The 20,915-nt window shown below is 39.4% G+C and overlaps 1 protein-coding gene across 1 annotated transcript; it reads left to right on the top strand.

Moving 5' to 3' along the window:
- The first annotated feature begins 237 nt into the window (after positions 1 to 237).
- Positions 238 to 20,311, top strand: PYROXD1 (pyridine nucleotide-disulphide oxidoreductase domain 1). Its single transcript, XM_009989076.2, is given in 13 exon segments — positions 238 to 392; positions 4,667 to 4,747; positions 6,950 to 7,006; positions 7,008 to 7,070; positions 8,685 to 8,813; positions 10,648 to 10,721; positions 11,656 to 11,816; positions 12,806 to 12,906; positions 14,179 to 14,308; positions 15,204 to 15,316; positions 18,663 to 18,785; positions 19,074 to 19,211; positions 19,732 to 20,311. Coding segments are annotated over 13 exon segments (1,500 nt in total). The 5' UTR covers positions 238 to 311; the 3' UTR covers positions 19,981 to 20,311.
- Positions 20,312 to 20,915: the final 604 nt, after the last annotated feature.

Here is a 20,915-nt window from a genome sequence, read left to right as displayed (position 1 = left end):
GGCTGCGAAGTCCTCGCTCCGGCAAGGGGAGAAAGTAAACTCCAAATTTAAACACAAACACTCAGCGGAAAAGCCTATTGCCAGCAGGTTTTCAAGGCGGGTGAGCACGGGCTGCCGCGCACGCCCCCGCCCCGGCCCCGTGGGAGGGGCGCGCCGCCAACGGAGGAAGTTTGGGCGCTCCGCGCACCGTAGGCGGAGCGTCGCCGCCGCCTTCGGGCGCGGCGGTGAGAAAGTGCCCCCGTGAGCGAGTGGCGATTTTTTTTTTTTTTTTTTTTCCTTCGTCGCCCGCTCGCTCGGGAGCAGGCGGGAGAATGGCGGCTGCCCGCGGCGTTGCGCGGAGCCGGTTCGCTGTGGTGGGCGGAGGGATCGCAGGGGTTACCTGCGCGGAGAAGGTAAGGGCCGCGGGCCCTGGCGCTGCCTCGCGCATGCGCGCGTCCCCTCAGCCGCCGGAGACACCTCCCCTCCCGCGCGGGAGCGCCATGTTGGCCCCGGGGGCCGCGGCCTTCCCCGCTCTCGGCTGCAGCAGGGGCGGGGGCGCGTTTCCGCCGGTGAGGCCGGGGCTCTGCCCTGGGACGCCCGGAGGGAGCTCTGCGGCCCCGTGGCGTTACCGTAACCCGCGCGTTAGAGCCTGCAGGCGGGTGGTGAGGGCTGCGGGCCCTGGCTGCGGCGTGTGCGCCCCGGGTGGGACGGCCGGCGCGGCTGGAGGGGCCGCTCGGGCGGCGGGTTTGGCTGAGAGGCGTCAGGGCGCTCAGGGTCAACCTGCGAACTTCTGTGGAAACAGTTCATTAGATTATGTAGCACAATTTTCTACAGGTATTTTGTCCTTCTTAAAAAAAAAAAGGGTAAATGAAACAAACCCAGCCCCAGGAAAACAATATTGTGATATAACAATATTTATCTGTTTAGAAATATTTCTCAAGAGGATAAATTGTCTGCACATAAGGGCTTATGACCGCCTCATAAAAAGAGGATTGAAACTTTGTAACTTCAGAAAGGTGGGATTCTGTGTGTCAAGAGATCAGAAACTTGAAGGAGCACCGCATTCGTTACTCCTCATACCCATAAAGGACTGTACTGCAGCTAAGGTGAATGCTGCTATAATGTGCTCCTTTTTATAAAAATATTGCTCTGTTTATATTGCATCCGTGTTTAGGGCTCTACACCTGTGGAGATTGTCCAGTCTCTTCAGCCTTCTATGAGCTCAAACTCTATAAATAAATTTGTTCATTTTTTTGATTTCAAGGTTTGTGGGTTTTTTTAAGTAAGTGTAATGGAGGTCATTTTGTACCTATAATGTGGAATAAAATGATGTGGATGTTAGTTCAGTGAAGGATATTTTTATCTGTGAAAAATACAAAGCAATATAAAGACACTGATTCAGATGCATCTGTTTTCTGAGGATGAAGTGATATTATTGCATTTCTGACCTTGTATAAACCACATGCAGACTAAATTGCAAAAATATTGATACTGTTTTCCATCTTTATGGAATTGTTTCATTTCTACCATTTATTAGTTTTGAGGTTTTTTTTTTTCCTTTTATTCGTGGTTAATGTAGCATGTGGGCTCTGGTACTTGAATGCTGTATTAATATGAGTAATGCCTTAAAAGTTGATTAAACTATTCACGTAATTAAAGCTCTTGTGTATCCTTATGTGCCTGCAAGAATAAGATTTGGGTTAATATTTAATATTCCCAGAGACTTTTATGTTTTCCTGGAAATAATCTAGAATTGTATCTAATTGCTATAATCCTGTTTCACAATACAGTTATTTCCAATATATATTGGATGTCTGTAGTCTTTAAGATTGCTATAAAAGGGACTAAATTTTACTCTTTTCTTGAAAATCCTTTCTGCTGTGTTAGTGCCGCAGAGTTTGGACTTTGTTTTCTTCCAAAGCTCATAGAGAGCACTGCTTGTTGCTCTAATTCACACCTCTTTTCTTATTCTCTTTCCTTTCCCTCACCATTATTTTTTTTCCTGGAAAACCCAAATGAGACTGTTATGTGATGACAGACACTTGTTTCTTTTTTTCGTCTCTTAGTACTGCAGGAAGGACAGTTGTAGTAGTCTTCTAGCATACGTTTTAATTCACCAGGTCTGTTAAAAGCAGCACTGTGTCTTTTAGAAGGATTTTTGTGTTGTACATCCATAGCTGGGGGCATGCTTTAAATAAAGGAGGAAAATCGAACACAATTTTTCTTAGTCCTGGTTTTGAGCAAGTACAATTCTGTGGAACATAGTGACAATAAAGAACTTATCCATCATACTGCATTTTGGGTATGCATTATATATCTTGTAGTTCAGACTTCTCAGGCAGCTATCTGAGAGCAATCATTGCATGAAGTCTGTCTCAAAAATTCACATAGCGTTAGTTACTTTTGAGTACATTTGAAATATTCTGACAAAATGTCTTAAAAGCTGAATTTTCCTTAAAGCTTGAGTTAGATTTATTTTCTCTGTCACAAAATGTTTCACATCTTACATAATTTCTGCCTTCCATGCTTATTTCTTTTCTGGATTGTGATGACATACATTTCCCTATTTATTGATAAACTTAATGTTCTATTTGGCAGATTTCTGATTTAGTATTTGAAAAGGTAAAAAATACAATAACCTTAATAATACTGAATGAAAGTTCCAAACAACTATTAAATCTTAAAAGAGGGAAGTAAGTGATGCAGAACACACGATGTCAATTTTAAACTTTGGTTTACAGTGTACCTCTGGTGATTATTACATAGGATCACAGAATGGTTTGGGTTGGCAGGGGCCTTTAAAGATCATCTAGTTCCAACCCTCCTGCCGTGGGCAGGGACATCTTTCCCTAGATCAGGTTACTCAAAAGTTCCATCCAGCCTGACCTTGAACACTTCCAGGGATGAGGCATCCACAACTTCCCTGGGCAACCTGTTCCAGTGCCTCACCACCTTCAGAGTGAAGAATTTCTTTCTTAAATTTACTCTCAATCTCCCCTCTTTCAGTTTAAATCCATTCCCCCTTGTCCTCTAACTGCACGCCTTTGCAAAACGTCCCTCTCCAGCTTTCTTGTAGGCCCCTTTAGGTACTGGAAGGCTGTGAGAAGGTCTCCCCGGAGCCTTCTCTTCTCCAGGCTGAACAACCCCAACTCTCTCAGCCTCTCTTCATAGGAAAGGTGCTCCAGTCCTCTGACCATTGACTGTGGTTCTACTTTGGACCTGCTTGAACAGGTTGGCTGTCTTGTGCTGGGATCCCCGGAGCTGGATGCAGTACTCCAGGTGGGGTCCCTCAGTTTGCTGGCCACACTTCTTTTTATGTAGCCCAGGATACAGTTGGCTTTCTGGGCTGCAAGTGCATGTTGACAGCCTTTACCTTATATTTCATGAACCAGTATCCCCAAGTCCTTCTCCACAGGGTTGCTCGCAATCCATTCGTCCACCAGTCTGTACTGATACTGTTGATTGCTGCAACTCAGGTGCAGGAGTTTGCACTGGGCCTTGTTGAACTTCACGAACTTCAAGCCTGTCAAGGTCTCTCTGATTGGCATCCCTTCCTTCTAACTGACCTTACTGCACCACTCAGCTTGGTATTATCTGTAAACTTGCTGAGGCTGCACTCAGTCCCCCTGTCTGTCATTAACAAAGACACTGAACATGATCATGTGCTTTCCATGGCATTCTGTTGTTTTTCTGAGGCTGGGAGCGACTGCAGCAGCACAGTGGGATACATGTCAGCCTTTCTTCCCACTGTCTGTCAATACAAAGCATACAGCTACAGTGTGTGTGAAATGCATGTTAGGGATGCATGCTATAAAGTGTGGATTACATGAAGTTTTACATAGCCTTGTTAAATTAATTTGTATTTGCCTCTGGTGTGACCGTGTGAATCTCCCTTAAAATGGCCACAAGGTTTCACCACTTTCACCTTCAGATTATGTTAGATTGCTCCTGTCAGAGGTACAGCAGTACATGCTGGACTCTTTATAACTCAGTTGCTTGTTTACAACATTAAATTTGCTTCTTGGTGACTTGTACAATGGTTCTGCTCATCTGTAGAACACTGGTGACAAGGAACCCTGGCTTTTATCTGCATCTCAGAGATCAGTGGTTTGTACTTGACAGAGGTGATTTAGTTTCTGTGGCAGAGCAATGCACATTTAAGGTTGGAATTCTTCACTTTCGCTTGGGGCCTGTAAAAGTCTTGTATTGCTTAGTAGCACTCTAAAGATAATAATCCATTTATCAGTTTATGAAATAACATTTAAAATAGCCAATAGGAATCGGCATTTCCTCTGTCAAAATGAAATCTGAATTAGTCACTGCTATGCAGTTAGAAAAATGTACGTCCAGCAAGTGGGTGTCTCCAGAAATCACATGATTGTAGTCTGTTCCTACAGTTGGCCTTTAGAATACTGTGAGAATAGTCTTTTGAGTAGTCATTTAGACCATGGCTGCAATTCATGAAGATATATTTGTGTGTGAACGAATTAAAGTCTTAGGTCTCCAAATTCTGTTCATTTCAGTCATTACCCTTCCATAATCTTGAAGTCATGTTTATCCAATAGGATTCTGCAAGACTAAAGTAATGTAGTAACATACATTACTTTTCATCAATAATTTTATTGTCTTAAAGTCAAAATGTATTGATGACTGTATTCACTTACCATGATTTCTGTTTCTTTACAAGCTGGCTGTGGAATTCCCATCAGAAGACATTTTTTTAATGACAGCTTCTCCAGTTATAAAAGCTGTAACAAATTTCAAACAGGTAAGAGAGAGAGACTTATTTTTTCTCATGGTAAGACCTCTTCAGAAGTTGGTATGTGTACAGGTAATTTAGAACCTAATCCTGAAAACGCTTATGATTTTGAACTTGTTTTCACATTAGTGTGACTGCAGTGGTAAGTATTCATAGGACTGATGAGATATTTTATAGTGATTCATAATCATTAGTAATTAGGGAATATATTCACAACATTCCAGCAAAGATTAAATGAGGTACTTGACGTGGTTGAAGTATTTTCTAAGTTACTGAAGCTTTATTTCACTTTGTTAATGGGTATGATTAGCTTTAAGCACTGAAATGGTATCTTTGGAATAAATTACTTAAGAAACAGTCTTGCTAGTGGTTCTCATACAGTAGTGTATTTGAATTTTGGGCAAAACCAGACTTCTGACAAGTAACAAGAGATAGCCTTCTCTGAAATTGCTTTCAGCTTTATCCACATCTCCAACAGCTGGTGATTCAATGACTTCTTTCCTGCTGGTCTGAAAAAGAAAAAAAGAGTTCAGGTTTCTGGCTAGTAGGTTCATTAAGCTAGTTTCGCAGATGTACTCAGATCTTGGAAAGCACTGTTCTTTTTACCACTCTGAAGGAACTTTAAACTCTACCATAGGGCACAGAACGAGTTAAAGTCTGGATTGCACAGAACTGAAGATGCAAAGCTGCCAGCCAGTAGGGTTAACCTCTCAGGAAAAGTTAAGACACCTAGAGCTGGGCTTCCATCTGGCATTTATATTCAAGATTCTCTTTCTGAAACATGGTATCTAACAGGTGAGGCGTATCTCATGACAAGTAAAGACCACTTTACAGTTTATCTGACAGCCTGATTTTAACATGATTTTCTTGGTGTATGAATGCTTGAATCAAATCACTAACAGGGAGAAAATAAAGCATAGAGAGATTGAAGAGCAGTTCTTTGCATTTAGTGGCTATAATTGGCTATCAGCATCTCTTCCTTTCGCGCTGTTTTTTTTGTCTGGCGCTAATGGAATTCTGAGAACACAGCTGACAGACTGAGAGCTCTGTGTGAGACTGGTAGAGTAACACCCAACTAAAGACTATCTCAAATTCTGAGTTTGAGAGTGCTGACAGTAGGGTCATGAGTGTCCAGAAAAGACATTTACACGTTGCAGAGATGTAAAGTCTGTAATTCACATCGGCAGAAGTTTCAGTATCTGAAGAGTAAAGGAAAGCTAAACACTATTTGAAGGCAGCAGCATCTGAGTTTTGGACATGATCATCTTAATTTCTTTCTGAATTGCAAGCCATGGTGTGGCTTGTGGTTCCTATCTGTGTTCCAGACTCTTTGAATATTCTATAAATAGAAGGCCTGGAGATTCTTATGCAGCTGCTCCCTTCTGGAAGAAACCCAAAAGCAATATAACTTACTTGAATATTTTCCAAGTTCTGGTTTACCTCTTTTTTGTTGTTGTTGTTTTGTTGTTTTTTTTTTTTCCTCCCCGTCAATCTCTGAAATACCAGATAGTGACTACGGATGAGATGCTAACTGAGTAACTGCTTTGAGATGATCTTGAGTCTGTTTTGCCTAAACACTTGTCTTGCATATCCTGCTTACAAGCTGAACAGCTGCAAGCACTTTTTGGGACATAAGGGCCTACTACCTGCAACAAGAGGTTTTTCAAGAAAATTTCACCAGATTTTTTTTTTAAATAGAATAAAAATATTTATTCCAGACAAAAGTGTGTTTCCATAATTCTCTAAGCTATTTTGACCAAATATTTTTTTCCAAAACACTGAGGAGAGGAAGATGTTTGCCTGGGGGAACATGATTGAGTTATTTTATCAAAGTTATAACAAACAAAAACAGAGTCTTAACGTTGCATCAGGTAAGTTAAAAAGCAGAGTTGCCAGCTCTAATAATATAGTCTATATATGGAACAGAACATTACAGCAGTTAGAGCAGCCATCAGGGTTCTCCATTTTTCCTTAATCTCTAGCTTTAGAATCAAAATAATCTGTGCTGCTATGACTCTTTACCAAGAATAGGCATGAAAAGATTCCGTACATAAAATGGAACTTTTAGCAGTAAGATAACATGTTTTGAGACAATATGGGCTTTGTGTTGTGACTTCTTTACTGGAAATGAACGTAACATTTTGTTACAAGCTTTAGAAAAAGAGATTAATAAATTATTCATATTTTTAAACACATCCCTTCTTCCTGCAGGTTTCCAAAACACTTGAAGAATTTGATGTAGAAGAGCAACCAAGTTCTCTGTTAGAAAAAACGATATCCCAATATTAAAGTTATACAGTCTGGAGTTAAACAATTGAAAAGTGATGAACATGTAAGCTGATGTTTTCTCTTTTACTATTATGTGGTTTTTCAAATTATTTAAAAAAAATCTAAGAAACAGGTGAATGTTTTGGGTATGCAATTCCGTTGAAGAACATTCTGGTTATTAAAGTTTAAAGTTGCCAGAATGACAAGAAAGTACTTCCTAACTTTAATTTCGCTAATCACTTACACTGTTGTTCCAGTAGAAGTGTATAAAGGTGATGTAATTGTAGATCAAAAATTACTTGTTCGTTAAGAAACTGTATCTTTTAGATTTAAGTCTTTGACACCTTATAGATATTGCACTGAATACCTGATTAGAATAGCAGGGGGAACCAGTCGATGAAACCAATACTGTATATCAATATAAGGGTCAGAAAATTTCTGTAACCCCCCCTGATTGGATACCTGTCTGATTCCTGAATTACTGCTTGTTGCTACAGAGACCAAAATATTAACAACTTTATGATTAAAAAAAAATCTTGCAAGAACCAACATTTCCACCTTTTCTTCTTTCTCTTTTAGCAGGAAATATGTTGCAAATATGAGCAATGTACAGCACATACTGATCCTTGTTAGTGTCTGTGTCAACTTGACGTGTTATTTTTCACTTCAGCCATTATCAGAAACTCACATTCAGATCCAAAACTGGTTTTGCTCATTTTAAGTCACAGAGATATGATTCCAGTTCAATTATAATTCTGCTAATATTATGAATCTAATGATATTCTTGTATCACTATTATAATGTTGTTTTAGTTTAGGTATGTCTCTGTGAGCATGAATATTTCATGCATATGGATTTGAAGGATCTTTTGCCTCTGTTATCTGAAAGTAAAAGCTGTCTTTGTGCAAAACCACTGTAAATATTTCATGCATATGGATTTGAAGGATCTTTTGCCTCTGTTATCTGAAAGTAAAAGCTGTCTTTGTGCAAAACCACTGTAAATTATTTAGGTTCTAGTTTGGAAAGCAACAAATAAGGTCATAGAATGTTAAAATTTAAGTATTGCTTGTTGCAGAACGTTGTAGCTTGTTTAGTGCCTACCCTTTTTCTTTAGCAAAGAACAGAATTTGCAGTCTTTCTAAACTGTGCTTTAGCCAGTGCCCAGTTCAGTTAACATAGGTCTATCATTGCTGAAGTGTTTTGAATGAGATTCTTAATTGCTAATACATCATAGTGCAAAGGTCTACATCTGTTACTGGAGTGGAATGACATTGTCACATAGAAAACCGATTCTTTTAGCACAGATGGTGAGTACAGAGTGCCACCACGTGGTAGTCTTTGTGTTTCATCTTTCTTTGAGTGCACCATGTACACTTACCATTTTATCTGTAATATAATGTCATATACATTATAAGTATATGACATTATATTGTCAGTAAGTCAATATTGTCATTGTATTGTCAGTAAGGCTTGTAAGTCTGTAGTGAGTGTAATGCAAATAAGTGATACACAATCAATGAGAGTATGAAGGCTTATTCTTTAAAAAGCCAGTTACAGCTTTTAATATCTGCTGTTGCCATGACATACCTGTCATTGCCATGACATTAAGGAAAAAAAAAAAGCTGATATTCTCTTAGGTGTCTCCAATTGTTTTTTCTTTTCTTTTAATTTTTAACAGAAAATTTTCACTGAAGATGGGAAAGAATATATGTATGAAAAACTTTGCCTGTGTGCTGGGGCAAAACCAAAATTAATTTTTGAAGGAAACCCATATGTATTAGGAATCCGCGATACTGACAGTGCACAGGTAAATGTGTTTTGAACCTATAAGTGTATAATATGATCCTGCTTCTGATGCAAAATACTAAAAATGATTGCAGAGTGGAATGGAGAAATATAAGATGATGTTTGTTATTATATGTCCATAGATAGAAACAGTAGCAGAGAAATAGCCTTAAAATGCCATTACATAAATAAATAGTCACTAAATTTAGTGGGTTTATAGATAGCTCATAGACAGTATTTCTAACATGGTAATCTAGAATAAGTGATGCTCTTTTACCCTCCAGGCAGAAGCCGATCTGAAATTATATAGACAGGAAGTAGGCACCAGTAGAAACTTCCCTGAGAAGGTGTATCTGGTGCAGGGGACGAAGGGCTACTTCGTACAGTGAAAAGCTACTGAAGGACATTTTTTCCCTGTTCTACTGTAGCCTCTCCTGATTGTACAGAAAAGAACTACAGTTATAGTCAAAGATGTGGAAAAGTTTTCATATGAAGAGTGACTTAATAGACTAAAACTTCAGCTTAGAATTAGAAAGTGAGGTTTCACTGCTGTAGGTCTTAAGAATTAGAGGAGGCAGAGTGAAAGTGAACGCTGCTTCTCCATGACATAAGAACTATAATTCATCGAATGAAGTTTGATGTTGAGAATAAAAAAGGAGATACAAGCAAACTGAAGTGAAACTATGAAATTGTTGTCGATAGTTTTGGATAATAAAACTTTACCTGAGTTTAAAAAAGGAAAAAAGAAGAAGAGGGAAGAAAAAGCACACAAAGAAAGACAGCCCTTGATAAATTTATCTTGTCTAAATTGAAGAGAAAGATGCCATTTGAGTGGCACCAGTGGTGTCTGCAGCCTATGGGGGTGTTCCAGGATAGTATCATCGCTTGTCGTCTTCTGATGGTCTTCCCTGTGCATCCACTGTTGGCCACTGTGGGAGACAGTAGACTGGGCTAGCATTGGTCAAAACCGATGCTGAATTTAGAATGAGGCTGAAAATACTTGTTTCTGGTTTGTTTGGCGTTTTTTTTAATGGTGATTGGTTGCATTCTCAATACATTCTCTGATACAATTTCAGGATCCCTCTTTGAAGGGATTAAAGGACTGCAAAGTTTTCATGGTCTTCTACAGTTCCCTGACACAATTAGTCAGGGAAACTGGAAGCATGGATGAACAAGATTTTCGTGTAATTGCAATAGTTGGTCTGATAGTCATGATTCTTGATTTGTTTGAAAGAAAATACTTGAAGTGGTTGTATTATGATCTAAAAAATACTCTCTGGGCCTTATTTTTTTTTTCTTTTAAATTTCTCTCACCACTAAGATGTGATTTGGAGACTTGTTTCCATCTTAAAGTTTTTTTGTGCAAATAAAATTGGTTCTCAGATTTGCTACAAATTATTTTTTAAATTCTTGGTTTCTGATCAGGAATTTTTAAATTCCTAAATATCTGTATCTTTGCCTTTTTAATGTTATGCAAATCACTGTGAAAGTTATGTAAGGTATGATAAAACTGGACTAATAGATACCACGATGCTAATGGTCTCTAGGACAGAGAAAAATCTCATAGATTCTATTAAGGGCTCTGTCAAATTGGCTTAAATGTAATTATTTAACTTCTTCTGTCTCAATTTGAGACTTGCAAGGCCTGTATTGATAACTTTATCCGTTAATGTGATAGAACTGCACAGGTTTCAGTAGTTTCTGTAACAGATCTTGGCATAAGTAAATGTGTGTAGTAGTCTGAGAAAGTCAGAATAAAAAGATAAAGAGCAAGAAAATACGGAAAAGGATATAATTGGTCAGTGTGGGGGAACATATGGTCTAAGGTTTAATTGACTTTTTCTTTCTTAATGCAGGCTTTTCAGAAGAATTTGGCTCAAGCTGAGAGAATAGTAGTGGTAGGAAATGGTGGGATTGCACTTGAATTAGTGTAAGTAAATGATGTAAGTTTTAAAGATAAATATGTAAATAAAGTCTTTAACAATTTGATGTTAAATCTGGTGTGCATGAGTTTGGGAGAAGGTTGACATAAAATTGTAGCTCTTAAAGCATTTAGTAGCAAAATTAATTAAAATATTTTTTTCACAGTATAGTGGCTCTTACTGTCACATAAAATTCAGCAAGCTTCAGAAGCAGCTTTGGCACATAGTTATCAAGTATATTCGGTGTTTTTGTGATTTGGCACCAACAGAGATTTCTGTTAAGACTATGAAGAGCAGTGTTTTAGTTATAAAACTTGTCTGACTTCTGGAGACAGAATAGAGAGGAAGGTTATCTTGCACCCATCCTAATTTGAGTTGATAAAGTTTTTCAAGTGTCTGACGTAGCCTTTGTCACAGGTAAGATATTGAACCATGTGGCCCTGCAGTCTGCTAGATTGCAGAACCACCTGTATTACACAATCACATGGGCTTGTTTTATGTTGCAGGGAACCAATTTTTCACTTTCGCTAAATTGTCCTCTGCTTGTCTCTGCCAGTTCATGTTCCAGATAGTACAAACAAGGTCTAAATGCCTGTTCTTAGCAGTGGGCAGTCTGACAAAAATGCACATTTTTCTCATTGTGGGGAGCAGGAAATACTAAGTTCTATTATTACAAATTTGATCTGCTTCCCGTCACCCCTCTACTCTGGTTCAGTTGAGGTGGTGCTGGTGAGAAAGTATGACCTGTCAGCTCAAAGAGATTTTTGTTATGTGTTCCTTATGTAAATATTTAGAAGCAGAAGTAGATTTGATAGGTTTAAAAGTCTTGGATCCCTTATTTCTAGCTTCTGGAATGAAACTTGGCACCCTTGTAATTGTATTGCTAGGAGTCGGATCCTTTTTGGGTAGTGTGTTGCTTTATCATTGTTCAAATGTCCACAGGTATGAAATTCAAGGCTGCGAAGTAATCTGGGCTATCAAAGACAAAGCCATTGGGAACACTTTTTTTGATGCAGGAGCAGCTGAGTTTCTCATTCCAAAGCTAACTGCTGAAAAACGAGAGACTCCAATTGGATGTAAAAGAACCAAGTATACAACGGAAGGTACAGTGTTTCAGTCTCCTAACACTGCAGCAGCAGCATTTAATATTAACAATAGTCCTAATATCAGGTAATTTAACAGGCCATAAATAAGGTTTACTGTTATCATCACTGGCATTTCCTTCTTCAAAAAAAAAAAAGCCATCTAAAACCCCATCCACAATTAATGTAGACACACAACAGCATGTAATAGTTCCCTAAAAAATAAAAATGTGCTTATTTTTATATCTGCACCAAGTTTACATTTCATCTCCTGTATTCCATCCGCTGAAGAACCTGTTCTATTTTCTGGAATTGTTAATGTTTTTCTGAATAATGTCAGCATTATGTAGGAAGGAGCTCTCCTGTAATAAGCTATTGGAGGACCAGATGAAACCTCACAGGACATTATTACAGATGCAGTGAAACTGCAGTCTTAATAACAACAGTTAGCTAGAACTGCACGAAGAAACATTACATAAACATACATATGACCAAAATCATAACAAAAAGAAGAGTGCAGTTCTAGACTTCAGGTTGAAAGAATAAATTGTAAAACAGTCAGCCTAAACGTCACAAAATGGCACCCAAGGTTCTTCAGCTGTATCATGGTACGTTAGAATTTGCACTTGCTTGCGATGGAGGGGACAGCGCCCATTTGCTAGCAGGTGGGCATCAATTTAAATATTAGCGATGATATTAAGGAACTAAGTCTACCATGGGTCTCCAGAACCCGGGTGGTTTTTGAGGGTCAGTCTCCGTGCAGGCATCTAACAGCAGCATGGTTGTTTCGGAGGTGAGTGAAATAATGAAAGGCATGAAGTTGAAAGGTGTTAAAAATATTGTTTTGGAGCCTGATTTGTCTGCAAATTAATGGGTTTTGGGACATTACACATATTTGTTTTCCCTTTTGCCAACCAGATCATATTTCTTATAATTGAGAATCCTTGTTTTGAGTTCTGCAGGCAATGAAGTGTGCATGCTAAATGATATTCTCCATGTCTTTCCTTCAGGAAGTGAGGAAAAAGAAAGACCTATAGCAGCATCTGACAAACTGGGCAGTGCCTTAGGCCCCGATTGGCATGAGGGCTTGCATCTTAAAGGGACTAAAGAGGTAGTCATAATCCTGCTTACACATTTGTTTAACTTGCTTTAAGTGGGGAAGGATGACAGAACATGAAATGTCACATTCCGGATTATTAGAAAAATAAAAATAAAATGTGCTTGAACTGATTCTCCTGTTCTGTCAGAATTAAATAGGAAAGTATTTCAACACAAGTAAGACATTTTCTGCTTCAAGAAGAAGGTGGCAAATCGGATCCACAGGCATGGTTTTAGCTCTTTAGATTGAAACATAAATGTTGGTTTGCATATTTCTGTAGGACTGGGGACAATCCTATCTTTAACCAGAAGCAGTGGTACCTCTATTGTCCCAATTTTAGCTGCCATATGTACATTTTCTTATGTGAAAAATAGGACAGTAGGATTTGTACACAGGTACAGGGAACATCAGTCTCCTGTCACAGAAGATGAAATGTGAAATCAGTAGTAGACCTGAGCATTGTGACGAGTTGGATATTTGAAATAAAGTGAAAATCCTTACATTTCATAGTTTATCAGGTTTTTATTTATTAATTTCTTAGCTGTTAGTTGTTTGCACACATTTAAGAGAAGATCTTTCAAAGGTGTCAGTCATTGATTATACAGAAATGGCTTTACAATACCAACTCAAGGATGTTTAGGATATTCAGCAGATTAATCAGTGGTGTTTTGGCTGTCAAAGGCTGTGGAAATGTGTTTGTGTAGTGGAGAATAAAACCATTCAAGGCCTGTTTAGAGAAACAGGTAACTTTCCAACTTCTATCTTGAGAATAGGAGTAAGTGGTTGAAACATGGGTTGTCGGAACAGGATTATACTTCCTTTTTCTTTTTACAGCATTTAGAACATAAACTTATTATTGTTACAAGAATTTAATTTGTGATAGAAAAATGAAGGATTTGAAATCCTGAAAGACAGAAAAGATAGATTTACTTTTTTTCTGTTCTGAATAGTTCTGTATTCTCTTCCTGTAAACTCAGGGGAACTTGAATATGTTTTCTGGCATGCCAGAAGAGTCTAAAATTGTCATATTCCAAGGAACATCAGATAATTGTTGAAAAAGCAGGTAAATTACCATTTGCTGTGGTGAGATCTGTGCCAAAAAAGGCAAAACTGTGGGAACTCATCTAATGTCATGCTTTAGAATGGGATATATGTTGGGTTGGGTTGGGTTGTTTTTTTTCCCTCCAGTTTAGTAACATGTAAATTTAGGTGACAGTCTGTTTACCATTAAAAATATTGTTATTTCTAATCATTATGTTTATAATTTTGTCAATCTTTCTTTAGTTTTGTCATAAAGTACATATTGAAATACTATGTGAAGTAAAGAAAATACACTTACAGCAAGAATTTATACAACTGCAACGGACTTCTTTGGCTTTTCCTAAGGAAGAGAAAAATGTAGAACCAGATGAGGGTAGGTGCCAGTGCTGATTAGAGATAGCATACTGAAGATAAAGCAGTGCTGGAGCATTTGGTATTCTTTGCTATTTCAGATTACAGATTTGGAAAACAAATCTTATACTTCTAGATATTAAATGGAGCTCTACCAATTTGTAGTAGTTGGGAATTAGATTTACGGGCTACATTTTTAATTTGTTAAATTTACAATTAAATTGCAAAATGTTATGTGTCAGACTTTTTCTACAAAGTCACCTAAATCCTGTATGCAGAATATTCCCTCCTTGTGACAGTCCAGTAAAATCATATATTAATAGTAGAGTTAAAACAGAAAAAAAAAATTTAGTGTCATAACTGAAGTAAGTCTTGAAAGAAAGTAGAACAAAATATCACTCGTTTCATTCTATCTTTAAATTTCACTGAATGAAAATTAATATTTAAAATACTGTTTTAATAGCCAGTTGTTTCCAGCGTTGATTCTAGGAGGTCAAATCTCTGACGTTCTTTTTGTTTTTGAGGCATTTCCTGTGCATCTGTAAATTTATATGCAAAAAAATACTTGGCAATTGCATACTTCAGAGAACACCCCGTGGCTCTGAAGCTGTGGCGGAACTCAGTATTTCCCACTTACAAATGAGGGCTTCAATTTAGGAATAATTCCAGAGAAAGTTAATAGTAGGACTTGGAGCTAAGCTCCAAAATCTCATTTTTCTAGTCCTAAATAAAGGTAAGAAATGTCATGGGTAAGATTTTCTTTTTTTTATAGATTTTAATTTTTTCCCTGCCTAATCAATTAGATATCTCAAAAGATTATTTTTTCTTCTTTTTAAATCATGTCTTATAATAAGATATAATTAATAAAATAACTTCTGTTGGTTACATTCTCAGGGCAAAATTTTCCCCTTTTTTAGTGCTGTGGCCTGTATATGTGGAATTAACTAATGGAAAAATTTATGGATGCGATTTCATTGTCAGTGCAACTGGAGTTGTGCCAAATGTTAAACCATTTCTCGATGGCAATAATGTAAGTATACTGAGTTCTTTTAAAAGTTTAAGCTTTTTAAGGTGAAATAAGCTTTTGTTTATGCTTCTGACATGAAACACTGCTAAAGATTTTGAATGTTAAATTGTTGATTGTCGTGGGTTAGGCTGAGTCCGGCAACCAAACCCACGCAGCTCTCCCAGTCCAGTAAAATGGAGAGGAGAGAAAAAATGTAATAAAAGAGCTGAGGATCGAGACAGGAACACAGGAGCACCCACCAACCACGGTCCCGGGCAAAAGAGGCTTTTTTCTTAATGCAAAACTATTTATTAACAGCTACCTACAAAGAGAAAAGCACACAAAACCGGTTACTTAAGAGAATAACGAGAAAACAAGGCCAGGTCTTAAAACCACCACCACTCCCCCCCTTTGCTGCTTCTTTCCGGCTCTACCTCCTCCCCCCAGCGGCGCAGGGGGGCAGGGAATGGGGGAGTGCAGGTCAGTTCATTCCAAGTTGTTACTGCCGCTTCTCTTAAAGGAAAAGGAGTCCTTACACCATTGTCCCTTGATCCAATGGATCCCCTACTCACGGCGAAGGCGTGAATCCTGCCTGCTGGGGGGCAAATCCTTACCCCATCGGATTTGCCCAAGTGCGGGCTTTACCAGTCCTGGGCTTTTAAGGAGCTGCAGCCACTCGCTCTGGCGTGGGTCATCAACAAACTTTAAATGTGCTCCGGCGTGGGTCGTCATGTCGACCTTAAATGCGTCTCCGTACAGACTTTAAGTGCGTAAAATGCGTAAAATGCGTAAAATGCGTAAATGTGTCTCTACCTGTGCCCATGATTCACAATAGTCTCAGGCTCAGGCATCTCTTCCCGACGTGGGTCATCCACTGGTTGCGAGTGGGTCTCTGCTTGCTCCACCGAGGACTGTTATAAGGGGCCGCTCACAAGGGGACTCAGCCGCGGCACACGTTGTTCCGTTCCATCTTCACTGACCTTTTATCTGTGTGGCCGTTTCTCTTAGATTTCAGTCCTGTCTGGGTGAACTCGGCCCGGTGGGCGCCCCGGCAGCGGGGCTCTCCCCGAGTTCCCCAAGCGGCTCTGCCGCCGCCATCCTCGACGGAGCGGGCCCGGCCGGGAGCGGGGGCCCTGCCCCCCTTTCCCTTCTCCTCGCTCCTGGGCACCGGCACACCTTTCCGGTTCCTTTGTCCGACGTAAATAGGGCAATTCGCAGAGGCGCCGATTGGCTCAAGCCCCGAGGGGGACGGGAGTCCGTCTGATGGGCAGCTTCTGCCACCCGGACCTCCCCCCCCACTTCAAACCATAACATTGATATTGGAAATACCTATTGTGATAAGAATTAATTTTGTTAGTGTTCTTGGCTTATTGTATTGCTATATTATTGTATCGCTATGTACTGATACACGGTATATATACAGTATACACAAGATTAAGCTATACAAAGAGAGAAAAACATGTATATAATTGGTTAATGTGGCAAAAGTTTAGAATAATTTTTATGTTAATTCTGCACCATGTTCTTATCTTGCAAATCTTAATGTTTTCTCCTGGGAAGGAAGCAGTTATTTCCAATATTCTTCATCTGGGAAACTTGAGCTATAAAAGTGCCCATATTCTTCAGGGGAAGTCACTCTTTGAATCAGCATCCACACGTGCATGATGATTATGGAGTTCATAGCTGCTGTGTGAGTTTTCAGGTCTTGAGATTGTTCTGTCTTCATGTCAGGGGTCTGGTGTAACACCAGCTGGCAGCTAAGCACCACACAGCCCCACTCGCTCATTCCCTGCAGCGGGATGGGGGAAGAGAGTTGGAAGGGTGAAGGTGAGAAAACTCATTGGTTGAGATAAAGGCATTTTAAGGAAAGCAAAAGCCTTTTGCACGCACAAAGCAAAACAAGGAATTCATTCCCTACTTCCATCAGCAGGGAAATGTTCAGCCTTTTTCAGGAAAGCAGGGCTCCATCGCACGGAACAGTTACTTGGAAAGACAAGCACCATAATGATGAACATCCCCCCTTCCTCCTTCTTCCCCCCAGGTTTTACTGCAGAGCACAACATTGTATGGCTTGGGGTACCCCTTTGGTCTGTTGGGGTTAGCTGCCCCAGCTGGGTCCCCTCCCAACTTCTGGTGCACCCTCAGCCCCACTGCTGGCTGGGCAGTGTGAGGAACAAGAAGGGCCTTGGTGCTGTGTAAGCGCTGCTCAGCAACAACGAAAACATCCCTGTGTTACCATCACAAATCCAAAACATAGGCCCATACAAGCTACTGTGAAGAAACTTAACTCCATCTCAGCCAGAACCAGTACGTTAGGGTATTTAGTGTTTTGCAGTTCCTTCTGATAAGGAACTAAACCACTATCCTCTGAATAAAGCAGGAAAAAAATATGAAAACATACATCTGATGTTGAGCCATGAAATATTTCAAGGCCTGTGTTATAAAGTTAGATTAGGAATTAGGCATTTGCAATGGTATTTTCTGGCCTTGGCAAAAATACAAAACGTACTCTTCAGACTAGGTGTCTCCGTAACGTACACAGCGTGATTTGAAATTTGGCAAGCTCTGTTACTTTCCAGCCTAGGTATCAGTAATAATATTTTTCAAATCTATGCTGTGTTCTAAAAATAACGCGTAATGCTTCGTGTCTTGCCACTCTAGATAGTCTCATGTTAAATAATTTTATTCTGTATGTTATGCTGTTCCAAGCTTTTGTTTAATCCATAGAGTTTGAGATGTTTCCAAGGCTATGTGAAGGTCACTTGTAAAACGCAACACTGGTCTGTTCTTAAACTTGGTGAGAAAAGAATGCAGAGATTGCTAGGAAATTCTGCTTTTGTAGGCTAATTTTGTCTTTGCTTATTTGAAGGCTTCAAGGTTTGATAATGTGCAGGAAGAATTTGGGAGGGGGGGGCAGGGTTGCATTATAATATGGAGAAGTAATACCTGATACATAGACAGTTGTGAAAAACACTTCATTATGGAACTCTTTGTGGGATCTGTTTTCTGCCCTTGAAGACGAAGGAGTCTTGAGATTGTGAGGTTTGAAGAATACGTTTCCCTTGTGATTATCAGTCTTTTCTAATGTAGGCAGATTATATGGGAGAATGCATAGCCAGAAATTGTTTACACTGCATGACCTTTTTCTCTGTTGCTACATGGCATCCAGAAGAGCATCTTGCGGGGTTCCTCTCGTATTTATTCCTATAATCTTCAAATGGTTTTGGTTAACCAGAATAGTGGATTTACTGAAATTTCTTTAGGAGTCTGCCATTAAAAGTAACAAATGAGATGACTGCTGAACATGGAAGTTGAGTTACTTAGTTTAAATGATTATTTTTCTCATTGTTGATCTGTGCCAATACTTCAGTTTGCTGTAGGTGAAGATGGAGGTCTTAAAGTAGATAAAAACATGCACACATCCCTGCCAGACATATATGCAGCTGGAGATATCTGCACGGCGGCGTGGGAACCTAGTCCAGTGTGGCATCAGGTAAATCAAACCTCATGTTTGTGCGCTCAGCAGCAGACTCATGTACAAAGTAAATGACACACTATTACACAGATGGGAGAAAACAAAGTTTCCTTGAAGCAGAAACCAGTGAACAACTAGATAATCCGGGGTGTGTTGACGACAGATAATGTTCTCTCTGTGGCTGAAAGGCCGTTCAGCCTTTCTGAGTATCATGAACTATGTAGAACGGATTGATGAGACAGTGTTGGTCATTGCACAGTGACATGTATCTGTGTGTTTACTTTTTTCTTTTTTTTTTTTTTTAAGATGAGACTGTGGACTCAAGCTAGGCAGATGGGATGGTATGCAGCAAAATGCATGGCAGCAGATACTTTAGGGGAATCCATTGATCTGGATTTCAGCTTTGAACTTTTTGCTCATGTTACAAAATTTTTCAATTACAAGGTAAAATGCATGCAGTCTGTTAGTCTTAAACCACTGAGAACACCCATGTTGCTTACTTGTATTTACTTGCTAACGCTGAGCAGATGCTTTAATGTTGACAAAACAGTATTCTCTAGTAATAATTAATCTTGGTTTGGATTTTCTCCATTCATACTAACTTCAAATGCTGAAACTGAAGAGGGCAAAGATCTTTGCAGATATATTATAAATTTTAATTGACGAATGACAACTGATCTACTTTGCATCTCTGCATATATTCCATTTCATTAAGGTTCTGTTTATGGATAAATTCAACACAGTTCAGCATGGTTACTGGTACGTTATTGGTTTTTGTGTATCATGTTTCAAGGTGCAGATTTTTAATTCTATTGTGGGTTTGAAAGCCAATGAAGGAGGGAGGTTCCCTAGGGTCAAATATTTCCATTTACATCATTTTTTTTGAAGCTTAGAACTGTTATCAGCAGAAATACTAAAAGCCACTGAAATGATCTTATGAGTGCTTTTTTCTTTCTCCTGTTAGGTTGTGGTTTTAGGAAAATACAATGCTCAAGGCTTGGGTTTAGACCACGAACTGATGCTGAGATGTACCAAGGGGCAAGAGTATGTTAAAGTGGTGATGCAGAACGGCCGAATGATGGGAGCTGTGCTGATTGGTGAAACGGACTTGGAAGAAACCTTTGAAAACTTGATTTTAAATCAAATGGATCTTTCAGCCTATGGTGAAGATCTCCTGAATCCAGATATTGATATAGAAGATTATTTTGATTGAACAAACCCCCATTTCCATTTTGTATAAAGTTTTGACACTGAGTAATACGTCTTATAAGACTGTTTCCTCAGGATTGGCAGAAATTAGGGATAAATGCAATTCCTTATTAGGATTTTGTGTTGTTCTTGTCAAAATACTGACCAGCAAATCAGATTAATCTGTGTAGAAGTGCAGCAGCAAAAGCAAGTGGATGAGCGTTGGCAAAAGAGTTTTCGTCTAGGTTAGATGAGCGTATGAGAACAGGGCTGTAACAAGTGCTGTTCAGATGGCACTGCATGCACTTGAATGGGAGGTAGCCTTCACTTTCTGAAATAAAATGTGTCAAATCCTGCACCTGCTTCATAGCTCCCTTCTTCCCCCAACTGTGCATAATTCACCTGCCATGTTTCCTGATGGCTTCCTGCCGTGCATGTTCCTCACCTCAACCAGTAAGCCACCCGTGCTGTGACAGTGCTGCCTTGGGTGGTGTATTTGCTAAGGTAGGAAAGCCCTTGCTTCCAAAATCACTTCCTCAGGTGAACGTTTACAAGGCAGTCATGCAGTGTGTTACGTCCCCCTAGCACCTGTCTGCTGCTCAGACCTGTGAGCACTTGCCACAGGTTTCAAGACTCCAGTCCCAGTTAACGGTACCATCCGTTGAGCTGCCTCTGATTAACATGGGACACCTTTATGGGAACAGGGCACTCAGAGCTCTCGCTATTGGGAGTGTGGTCTGCAAATACACTGCAAGATGGCTGCTTTATAATTTTTTTTTTCTGTTTCCCTCCTCCCCTTATAAGTTCATTTCTGAAATAAATGTATTTTCTTGTCAGCTAATACCTACTATTAAGTTGCAAATGGGGGGGTTAAGCTATTTTTCAGTTATAACTAGCTCCCTGGCTGTATGTTTAGTTACATAAGATGCACTTTAATATGGGTACATGCAGGCTTGCTTC

The sequence above is a fragment of the Tauraco erythrolophus genome, chromosome 4 (genome assembly GCF_009769465.1).
Source record: "Tauraco erythrolophus isolate bTauEry1 chromosome 4, bTauEry1.pri, whole genome shotgun sequence".
Taxonomy (NCBI): domain Eukaryota; kingdom Metazoa; phylum Chordata; class Aves; order Musophagiformes; family Musophagidae; genus Tauraco; species Tauraco erythrolophus.
The sequence above is the reverse complement of the archived record's forward strand: the minus strand, read 5'-3'. Positions and strand labels throughout refer to the sequence as shown.